The following is a 12118-nucleotide window of genomic DNA, read 5'->3' as shown; positions in this document are numbered from 1 at the left end:
AAAAGGCAATTTGAATAGAGGTGAGCCATCAATGCGTGATTTGTATTTGCTCATGAAGAAGAGGCGGAGTAGCCTCGAAACGTGTCGGCATGGAGGGTAAATGATGGTGACAGAAAGGCGAGCTGATTCGAGGTGATTGAAAGGTGGTGATGCCGTTGAGTGCCCTCTTAATTCTTTAGGGCAATTGTTTGAAAATTATTGGTGCACAACTGCTCTGGCCGTGGAGAGCAGCACTATTCCGAGAGAGCAGGAAGGCTGTGGTGAAGAACGAGTCTACACCATTGAGCATGGCGACCCGGAATGAACATACATCACACCTTTGCTGTTTCCAGTCCTACTAAAGGAGTATAAATGAATTTTAAAAAGACAATCTCAGCATTGAACCTACAAAGGCAATTTATAAAACTTTACAATTACCTCTATGGACTACATGTCCCACAGTGCTACTGGCAATGAAATGAACCCACGCAAAATAACGGCAAAGATGGAAATGAAAAAAAGGCAATTTGAATAGTGGTGAGCCATCAATGCGTGATTTGTATTTGCCCATGAAGAAGAGGCGGAGTAGGCTCGAAACGTGTTGGCATGGAGAGTAAATAATGGTGACAGAAAGGCAAGCTGATTCGAGGCGAGTGAAAGGTGGTGATGCCGTTGTGTGCCCTCTTAATGCTTTAGGTCAAGTGTTTGAAAATATATATATATATATTCACTGAAAAAACCATAGGTTTCACACATGTTATACTTAGCTGGACATTTCACTCGTAAAAAACCATTGAAATTCCCCCGTTATAGTTAGTGCAGGCAACTATAACTCACGCGACCGCAATCCTCTGCTGATGCTAATACTGTATTTAGACACTTATTTGCCCATGTCTTCTTCCATTAAATTTTAGCTATACATATATTACAAATATTTTTTTTTCATAAAGACACATATGTCATCAGCAGAGGATTGCGGTCGCGTGAGTTATAGTTGCCTGCACTAACTATAACGGGGGAATTTCAATGGTTTTTTACGAGTGAAATGTCCAGCTAAGTATAACATGTGTGAAACCTATGGGTTTTTCAGTGAATTTGCAAGGTTTTTTAAATGCTAGTTCCTAACTATAACGTGTGTGAAACCTATGGTTTTTTCAGTGAATTTGTACGGTTTTTTAAATGCTAAGTTACTTTACGCCGTTTGTGGCATGCGTGCCCACTTTACGCAGTTTGTTCCGTGCGCGCACGGTGCGCTTCGCGCACCGTGCGCGCACAGTGAGCACGCGGTGCGCTTTGCGCACCGCGCGCCCACTTTACGCAGTTAGTGCCGTGCACGCACGGTGGGCACGTGGTGCGCTACGCGCACCGCGTGCCCACGTTACGCTGGATGGGCCATGTACGCATGATGCGCTTCGCGCACCGTCCGCACACGGAGGACATATTATGCGCTTTGTTGTTAAAGGTTATCTATTAATTGTTTGGATTTTATATATGCCATGCACAAAAGGTGACCTTCGGGCACCTTTTGCACACGGGGTGGGGAAAATTTGGATTTGGTTTTTTATTTTATTTATTTTTTACCGTACGCGTACGGTAAGCGCAATCGGCGATTTTTCGAAAAAAAAAAAATTTGAATTTTTGGCCTTGTGTGTTCTTTTGGGACACCCTAACCATGACTAGGTGGTTAGGAGCTGTCTAGCCTGCCCCTTTTAATGTTATCCGACTTTGTTTTTCCTCCCCCCCCCTCAGAGTGCGAGAGAGAAAATGGCGGCCGACACTTCCTGGTTTCGACCGATTCGAATGTTTACTAAGATCTAACAGCCAATCAGAATCGCGCTCGCGCACGGCACCGTACGCGTACGGTAAGCTTACCGTAAGCGCACGGTAAGCGCACCGTAAGCTGCCACAGATATATATATTGATTTAAAGGCTATTTTCTCAGGAACTACTGAACAGATTTACACCAGACCTACAAAAGGCTCTTCCTTGACCTGTAGACTACCTCTCTGCCAAATTTCAAATAACTCTGTTCAGCCGTTCGGGCTGTAGCTGTGTCTAAAGGTCCTATGGAAAAATGCATGGGGAAAACGCGTTTTGGGACCCCCCTTTTTTCTCAGCCCCCGCTTGACGAATCCCCCCGAGACTTTCAGGGTAGGAGCGGAGCGTAGCGCCCCATTAGTTTTGAAAATTTCGCGAGGATTCATCGACCGGCGCCAAAGTTATTCAAAATAGAATGTTGCGGTTTTCCTATGGAAACAGGGTCCTAACTATAACGACCTACTGGCGACCGCCAGTAGGTAATTTATATTTCCTAATATATATTAAAATATAGTTATATATTTATCTAAGCCATGATTCTTGCTTTGGTACCCTTCTAACCCTTGATGAAGTGAAGTGTTCATCAGGGATTGTGAGTGACCCCATGCCACATTCAGAGGAAGTTCTATTTTGTTGCAACAGAAGCTTCAGTGCCCTCATTGTCGTCAGTACATGTATACAGAGAATTGACATCCAATGTAGCCGTTAAATAATTAGCTTACTAATGAATGCCATGTACCTTTTTTAGAAAATCAGTAATGTATTTTGTGGTTGCAGAGAGAGAAAAGAAACTCAGGATACTGAAGTCAAGGCAGATAATTGATTTGGACACCAAATCACATTGTGCACACTTTAAATGTGTACTAAATCATTAGACAAATGAGTAATAGACATCAGCAACAATGCATGTTATAATGTGGGGATTTATGTTTTAGAATGAACAGTGGGGCATTATTAGACAATTATGAGGTGATATCGCTTCATCAGATGACTTAAAACTTGATTCATGAAGAGGATACCACATGAATTAGGACATGATTTTTTTTGATGCAACATACTGTAAGTTACACCAATACTACTTCTTGTCATATAATATTATTTTTCGATAGCACATTTCTAATTTTACATATTCCTTCCATCATGCTTCGTATGGACGTGAAGATTTATAATTTCAGCTCATACTTTGTCTTTATGCCCTTATGAAATGCTCATTGAGAACCTGCTTGTCACATGTGACAAGCAGACATAATAAGCCCACTTGGGCGTTATTTCTGTAAGATCGCTAGAATCTTGAAAAGAGATAAACATTCCATCTATTTAGATATTTCAATAATGGGTCAGTTACTGAATTTACAAATTACGTACTATGAGTATCAACAAAACGAAATTAGGTCCGCACAGTGTCCGACAAAACGCATGACTATGAGTATTTCTGACATGAATTCTGGAGCATGTAGTTCATGTTTAAAGTCTATGGCAATTGCTTGCAGTTTATTCAAATTTTGAGGCCTGCATTTCTTTTAATATGCAGGGTTTTCAGCTTTGTTGCAATGAATTTTGGGCAATGCAGTTTCTGGGAAAGTTCATGACAATCAAGAGACAGCATCGATCGATCAGGAACCGGCGCCAATGGAGCCCGATGGAGGCCAGTGGCTCTAGGTCACTGCCTGAGCATTTTGAGGAGCACTGAGGCATGGGGGGAGAGTGGGAGGCGTCAATGGACCCTTTAGAACACCAGTTATACACCCCTGTTGAGAAGTGAACTAGCATGAGGAACTAGCAGAGGCCAGTGGACTGGACACATAACCAGATACTGGTGTGCTCTTGCCACCTAACATGGCTACGGAGGAGGGAGTGTCTTATGCAATGGTGGTGAAGGCCCTCGGTGAAGGTCAAAACTAACCTCTTGACCAGAGTGCTTAAGTCTGGGACTTCCTCATCTAAACCCCTTTTGCCCTTGAATGAAGCACTGATGGATGTCCTTCTAGGCACTATAGCGTACGTTAATCGCCCTGCCCCGGGTGATCCTAGTTACATCAGCCAACACAACCCCCCTGAGACCTTGGTAGTACAAGCCTCCCATGGCGTAGTCCCTGCTGCTCCCCTGAACAGAGAATCCAAGAGGCTGGACACACTTTGGAAGAAGATGTTTTCTTCTGCGAGCCTAGCATTGCGGTCATTGAACACTGCATGCCTTTTGGGCCATTTCTCCTATACCCCATGGGAAATGGTTGTGCAAGTGATTGCCTGGGCCATCCTCTCCCAAGCAGTGAAAAATTGGAGAGATGCAGCAAAGTCCACCATAAGGTGTGGTCTGGATATGACTGAGAAGCTGGGCAGAGCAGTTTCGCTGATGGCGGCCTTGCGGTGCCATGCCTGGCTGAGAACATCTGGCTTTTTGGGGGATGTCCAGGCCAACCTCATGGACATGCCCTTCGATTGTACTTGTCTCTTCGGCGAGAAGGCAGATTTGGTGCTGGACCGCTTCAAAGACTCGTGGGCTACAGCCAAGTCCTTGGCCCTCTCAGTGACACCTTGTACCCAGTCTACCTTTCAACCCTTTTGTGGCTATGGAAGGTGCATTCAATAATGCCAGCCATACCCCAGCCACCGTCCTGTGCAGGCTTCCTGAGTTGTGTGAGGACATGGATATGGCACATTCCGATCGCGTGGGAATGGGAGCCACAAGTCAGCTACCACCAACTCTTCGGCAGCTGCAGCCTCAAAGCCTTCCTAGTTTTGTTCTGCAAGACCAAGGGTGCACAGTTGAAGGGAGAATCTAACATCAACTCCTTCTCTGGCAGTCCATAACATTGGTCACATGGGTCTTGTAGATCTTTCAGAGGGGTTACTCCCACCCTTTCCAATCTTTCCCTCTCCCATCTTACGAACGGCTGGTGGAGGATCATCTTATGTTGCTCCAAGAGGAAATTACTCTCCTGGTCAAGGGGGCCATAGAAAGGGTTTCAATACCAGAAGTAGGTAGTGTTTGTTATTCACGCTAATTTTTGATACCCAAAAAGAACAAAGGTCTTCATCCTGTTCTAGACGTCTGAACCGTCAATCGCTTCTTCAAAAAGAAGAAATTCAAGATGCTCACTTTGGCTCAGTTCTTGTCTGCCCTACACCAAAATGACTGGCTGGTAGCGTTGGAATTACATGATGCATATTTTTACATCCCCATCCTGCCAGCCCACAGGCGTTACCTGCGGTTCAAGATAGGCCACAAGCACTTTCAGTACTATATGCTCCCCTTTGGCCTTACTAGTCCCCTTGAGTGTTCACCGAGGGGATGGCGGTTGTAGCAGCTCATCTTCACAGGTGGGTGTTTTCAGTATTCCCTCTACCGACGACTGGCTGTTAAAGGTGGCCTCGCCCCACACTGTCGTCTCCCACCTCGAGACTATGGCAGACCATCGGCATTCACTGGGGTTCACTATAAACGTGGCAAAGTCACACCTGACTTCTTCTCAGATGCTCCCTTTCATCTGAGCTGTTCTGGACACAGTCCAGTTTCAGGGTTATCCCCCCGAGCATCGAGTCCAGGATATCCAGGTTACAATACCAATGTTTGAGCTTCTATCCTTGATTTTGGTGAGAATTACTCTGAGGCTGCTGGGCCTCATGCCCTCCTGCTTCCTGTTGGTAAATCATGCTAGATGGCATATGCAGGATCTGCAGTGAGACTTGAAGTTCCAGTGGGCGAATCATCAGGGGAATATCTCCGATGTGGTCTAGATCTCGGTGGGAACTGCAAAGTCTCTGCAGTGGTGGATACCAAACCACAATTGGGTCAGAGGCAGACCCCTCTCCCTTCCTCAACCAGATATGACAGATGCATCACTCACAGGATGGGGGCCATTTTGAAGAGATGGAGATCGGCGACTCTGGTCTCCGGCAGAATCCGGACTCCACATCAACCTGTGGGAGCTCCTGGTGATCCAACTCGCATTGAAAGCATTTCTTCCCTTAGTCAAGGGGAAGTTAGGGCAAGTGTTCACAGACACCAACACCACCATGTGGTACTGCAACAAGCAGGGCGGGTGGGGTCATGGAACATTTGTCAAGAGGCCCTGCAACTCTAGACATGGCTGGAAAAGCAGGGCATAGCCCTGGGCGTTCAACACCTGGTAGGCTCTATGAATGCCAGGTCAGACAAACTCAGCTGTACATGCCTAGCGGATCACGAATTGCATCTCCACTCGGAGGTGGTGCAAGGTCTCTTACAGCAGTGGGGAGATCCTTGGTCAGATCTGTTTGCCTCCGAAGAGAATGGCAATGTAAGCAGGTCTGCACGTTGTAGTTTCCAAGGCGGCTATCACTTAGCTATGCTTTACATTGCGAGTGGAGCACAGGCCTTTTGTACCCCTTTCCGCCCATACCACTCCTGCCCACAGTTTTCAAGAAGATCAGAAACAACAGGACCCTAGTCATTCTTGTGGCTACGGACTGGTCACGGTGAGTTCAGTATCCAGAGCTTCTGAAAATGAGCATCGATCCTCCGATCTGGCTTTCCCTTCAGGAGGATCTTCTGTTGCAGCAGCAGGGGAGGGTCCTCCACCTGAACCAGGCAACTCTCTGCCTCCTTTCATGTAGATGGAGTGGCAACAGTTGACATATTTTGACCTTGAGGCACCCTACATGGTGTTATCTGAGCTTGCCCCACGTACAGCATGGCACTCACTGACGTGGTGAATTTGCAGCTGTTACACACTAACATACTGTTTATACCAGTATATCCCCATTTTCCCAAAACACATCTTAAGATGGCTGCCACGGTCTAGTCTACAGCGACATCACGCCTCAACTACCGCGTGATTTCATAGTGACGTGGTGTGTTTGCAGCCATTACACACTAGCATACTGTTTATACCAGTATACCCCCACCTACCAAAAAACACATCTTAAGATGGCCGCCATGGTCTAGTCTATAGCGACATCATGCCTCAATTATCGCATGATTTCGTAGTTCCCCAGCTGCGGACAATTTGCCTACTCTGCAATCACTACGGCAAGTATTTAAACTAGCTCCCGCAGCGACAAGATACCTTCCGGGCGGCAGCGGAGTGGGTAGGTCGGACATGCAGCTCTGAACGGGAGCAGGTGAGTGTGCGCATCCTATGGGAGGCTCAATCTGACACCGGCGGATTACTTGAGGTAAGAGGTTCCGGGTACAGACATGTGGTGCATTCAGCCGCTGTGCTCCAAGCCGACAGCGTCAGCATTATGGTACCAGCCCTCCACGCGGCAGGGTCCCTGTGTGGGGGGGTTTTCACACCATGCAGCTCTACTGGTACGGTCCCTTTAGCCTCCAGTTCCTGACTCTGCGCGCAGCTCCTCCCCCTGGCATACCGGCCCTGTGTGGCCCTTTTAAACTCGCTGGTGTAAATTGGTTTGGGATCACTATGGTAGATTACAATCAACCTGACCTGGACTTTCAGCTCTTTTTCGATAATTGTACTAGTGCCAGCAAGTGAGCAACAAACTATATGGGCATGCAGCCAATTAATTGATCTGGTCTTTCATGTGTCTTCCCATATAGAGACACTACATTGAGTGTCCTTTCAATCCGCTGCTAACTGATGTGGCAGTACTAGAAACCGCATAAAGATGAGCCCACGACCTCTCACCAATACGGTCCATATCACCACTTTTTAGGCATGTATACACAGGGGAGTTGTATGGAAGCATGGAGCTTGAATGGTTTCCATAAGAGCTCTGTATGTTTTTAGCAAGAAAGCTTGTATTATGATTGTGTAATATTTAACATTACGACTGAATTCAAAAGGGGATATCTCTTTCTCCCCCCACCTTGATCATGTTTTTATAATTTTTCCTTTGTACTCTAGGTTGACTGCCATTCTCCAGGGTAATGACCCTCAGGGAGAGCAAGTGGTAGGTAGCGTTGCACCACACCATTCACTGTAGATAGTTTGTATCATTCACACGGTCCTGAGGAATCGCCACCTGATCACATCTGTGACTTATTGAGGCGAGAAACATGTTGACCATCTGGGGGTTGAGCTAAATTTTTGTCACCTCATAACAAAACAGTCGCCCCCCTCTAATCCTTTTAACCAGGGTGGGACCCTAACAGAATAAAATTTATCACAAAGGGTTCCCTTACCTGTTTTACATTCACATCCTACATCTACACATTCCTAGGTCCCTCACACCCACGGCACCGATACGGCAAGGAACAAAAGATCTGCGAAAAAGAGCCGCTTTAAGGGTGCCGATCGGTCATTGCAGCGCCGGCCCGACGAGGAGCAGACCCATATGATGAAGTATGACACCTAGCTTGCTGGGTGCGTGAGGGTCCCAGTTCCGAAAGGAGGTATTCCCCACCTCCTTACCACCTAGAGTACACATTTAGTGGCTAATACACCACTAAAAGGAACTTCGTACCCTTCTGTCTCATGGCTTAAGTTAGGGCATGTACGTTGGACCTATATCAAGCCCTTCCTGTCCCCCCTTTTTTTGACATATCTGAACCTGGTTCTCACTTACCTCGTATGTGTTCCCTTTGAGCCGTTACACTGGTCCCCTCTGGCTACTTACCATCAAGACAGCCTTTCTACTGGCAATACCATCTTCCCAGAGGATGAGTGGGCTTCAGGTTTTTTATCCAAGCCTCCCTATTTTATGGTATTCCCAAACAAGGTGGTGCTTTGCACCTGGGCCTCTCTTAATTTGGGACAGTATGTCACAGGCCTCTTTCTGTTAGGGACAATCTGTCACCCTGCCCCCCTGTAATGCTCCTCTACATCCCTCTAAAGAGGAGGAACAACTCCACTGTCTGGACCCAAAAACAGCATTATTGTTCTATCTTGACCACACAATAGAGTTATGGGTGGATGACCAACCCTTCATGGGCTATGTAGGGGCTAAAAAAAGTTGGGCAGTTCAGAAACTAACCATTTCACGCTGGGTTGTTCTCTGTATCAAGATCGGCTACGCCCTGGATAAAAAGCAGCCTTCTGAAGGCTGACGGGCCCATTACTCCAGGGGAAAATCTGCGACCACTGTGTTGGCTCATGGTGTTCCAGTCATGCACTACTCCCAGGCAGCAAAGAGCGCGTCCCTGCACACATTTGCCAAACACTACAGCGTGAACAGTCAGGTCCGCAGGGATGAGCATTTCTGTGGGGCTTCTTAGTTTAGTCAATCTGTCCGCAGCCCAACAACTGGATGTTATGGCTTGGGTATCTATTCAAAGGCAAGGAAACTGCAGCTAGAAGTCTCTATCAGATGAACAAGTTATGTACCTTTTGTAACGCATTATCTGGTAGAGACAATATCTAGCTGCAGATTCCTTACAGACCCACCCATGCATTCCCGCTCTGCAGACACATTTATAGGGCTGGGGTTACTCCCTTTTCAGGGCCCTAGTTTGGACACACACTAGTCAGTTCACTTCATGGCTTTTCGCTTGTGGCATGGAAAGTCATGAAAAGTAACTGACATTCACGCTCCTGCGTGGTGCCTATATAGGTGACCGTCACATCCGGCGCCAACAACGGTGACCATGCCACGCAGAGACGAACTGAGCCACCGGATGGCATTCAGGGGAAGAGCCCAAGCAAAAGTGTCTGACGCCTGGGAAATTCAAAGGTAAGGTATCTGTAGCTAGATATAGTCTCTACCAGAAAACGCGTTACTGAACGTAAGTAACTTGTTCTTTAAATAAATTAACTACATGGGGAATAATGATGCGGATCAGGTTTTACTGGGTGGGTTTCTGCACTTTTTTGCCTGTTCCTGGGTTGTTAATGATCTCATTCATAACACACTCTGTGAAGGTGGTATATGTGAAATGAGAGTCTGGTTCTCGACAGGGATGGGGTGGGGTGGGGTTGGGAGTCTTGGAGAAGGAAGGGGAAAAGTGGCTCTGTCAAGAGGCGAGCATCACCTGAAAGCATGTTTGAGCAGGGATGGGGACTGAGACTTTGGCGGCCTTTTAAGCCAGAACCTGATGCGTCATTACAGACTAGAATTACCAGCTGGCAAAATTGGTCTGCCGTTCCCTCACCCAGAAAAACATGGTGCAAGAATAACGGCTAGTTGTCATCAGGTAGAGGGTTATACAATCAGGACATACCACCCTGCCTAAGTTGTAATGAGGACCTTAGTGCTAGTGGGGCACTTGTATTCCTTAGCTGCAGGAAAGCTGGAAGCATTTTCTCTGCATGCCTTAATTATTAATTTCAGTATTTAACATCGCAGTTAATCCCATGCCACAAGTCATAATGCACAGCTGCAATACCACCGAAATGATTTCATGGTATAGATGTATTCCCAATGAAGTAGTAATTTATAGCCACTAGTCTTTCTTCCGTAGTCATGCCTAAGGGCGTGTTCCACCTCATGAATTTTAAGAGACTGGGTAAGTGGCATCTCTTTGTGCCATATTGAATTGCAGTGCTTCAGTCCACTTTGTTCAGCCTGGCTCTATATGATTCGATTTGTAGAATGCTAAAAGCGTGCCGAAACCTGACGTTTCCTGACAGAATGCAGCTTATGAGAACACACCACCAAGAGCACAGTACTCAGGGCCTTATTTATGAGCCCCAGTGTCACTTTTACGCCACCGTTGGGTCACTTTTTGTGACGCAGCGGCGGTGTAAATAATGTGCCATATTGCGCCATATTTACGAAGTGACTCATCTAGGTAAATGCGTCACTTCGTAAATCCCTGAGCTACATTATACCTGCGTCAGGTATAATGTATGCAGAGTGGGTGTTCCCCCACAAGAAAGGGTCGTAGGAGTGGCGCAGTGAAATCTATATGATTTCACTGAGGCACATCCAGGACGCCAATGCGTCAAAACCTTATGCCTGCCTCATGATAGACGTAAGGGTGACGCAGGCCCTTTCACTTGTGGCTTGCCTCGTGTGAAAGGACACATTGCTGGAGTTGCGTCTGTTTTCAAACACACCCCAGCAATGCACCGACAGATACATCATTAATACTGACGTATCTGTCATTCCTTGTGACATGATGCGTCATACAGCAAATATGACATATCCATCATGTCGCAAGGAGGGCGAACTGAGAATTGTCGCATCACTGCTTTCACGCAGCGAGGCAACACTTCTCATTAATGTGGCCCTCAGTGTGTTTTAAATGGCGTTCGTGCCAGCTTTGCGTGGCTGTGTGATAGGCGATATGTATTAAATGAAGACAAGATGATTCACTCTGCCACTGACCTGTTGTATCTGGCACCGACCAGAAATGAATGCACCGTTTCTCCTAGGGAGGCAGACAGTTGTTGCAGCCTGGGGAGAGGGAATGAAAGATAAAAGCAGATTTAGAATCTATGCTCAATGACAGCTGCATATTAATCTAAAGAATTTGTGAACAATCAAAAAGTGCTTTTTTAAAAAAAAATATACCCCTAGGGCCTCCATCAGAAAGCAAGGAAATACACTTAAAACGGATTTATGTCCTTTTAAAAGGAGGAGCTCTTTGAAAGGCTATCAGCTGAAGCTGTCTTGCTTCGTTTTCAATCTTACAACAAAATAGTTCCATATTGTGTCAAATGAAAAGATAATCTTACAGCGTGAAACACGTTTTGCAATTACAGGATCAATCCCAAATAAAGGACATTCTTAGGCAGTGGTGAGAAACGTCAGAACATACAGACTAGCTTTGAAATATATCATGCATTTTTGTAAGATATTGATCAAGAATTGCTTAATTTCTCAAAATGCTACAGCTCCTTCCCTTGCCAAGGCCAGAAGCTTTCAGATCTATTTAGTGTTTAATTTTAATTTGCAAAAATAATCAAAAGGAAATGCCGTGGCCCTTCTCAGGAAGCCACTGCAGTGCGCACAATCCATTGTACCCGACGGCGATGCGAACAGCAGTACCAACGCAACTACTAACCATTGCACTCCTACAAGTGTGACAATTTAGACTATTCCAAGCCACCCAAAGCTATGAGAAAGGCATGGAACAGTCTGAATTGTCATTTTTAATGTATGATAAATTATTGTTATGCTTACCTCAGAATTATACAGACAGCACCAACATGTGGTAGACTGTCATTAGTGTCAGTGTTCAGAATTAAGTGCTGGTGCTGAGCACCGGAAACCACCGGCTCAAATTAAGCACTGGATCCATGTGCATTTTCTACACTCTTAATGGAAATTATTACAAGTAGTCGTATTTACGAGCAGGGATTTCCAATTTCAGCTGGTATTTCATACAGGTTGTGGGCCTGTAAACGTAGCGTGACAAGGACGTTTGGGTCAAGGGAAGGCTGTGGCATGAAAGGGGAGCATTCCATGCTCCCTCTGTGAAGTTACAGGCATTACT

At 46.1% G+C, this 12118-nt stretch overlaps 1 protein-coding gene across 1 annotated transcript in view; it reads right to left on the bottom strand.

Annotated features, from left to right (window-relative positions):
* The window catches only part of LOC146785572 (uncharacterized), a 1291145-nt gene that overhangs the window by 280243 nt on the left and 998784 nt on the right, over nucleotides 1-12118 (bottom strand). Inside the window, exon 7 of the mRNA XM_085633472.1 lies at nucleotides 11008-11076. Within this exon, the coding sequence (XP_085489598.1) occupies nucleotides 11008-11076 (69 nt within the window). The remainder of the gene's footprint in view (nucleotides 1-11007; nucleotides 11077-12118) is intronic.

Source organism: Triturus cristatus, chromosome 11 (assembly GCF_964204655.1).
Source record: "Triturus cristatus chromosome 11, aTriCri1.1, whole genome shotgun sequence".
Taxonomy (NCBI): Eukaryota; Metazoa; Chordata; class Amphibia; order Caudata; family Salamandridae; genus Triturus; species Triturus cristatus.
This window is presented reverse-complemented; position numbering and strand designations above follow the sequence as displayed.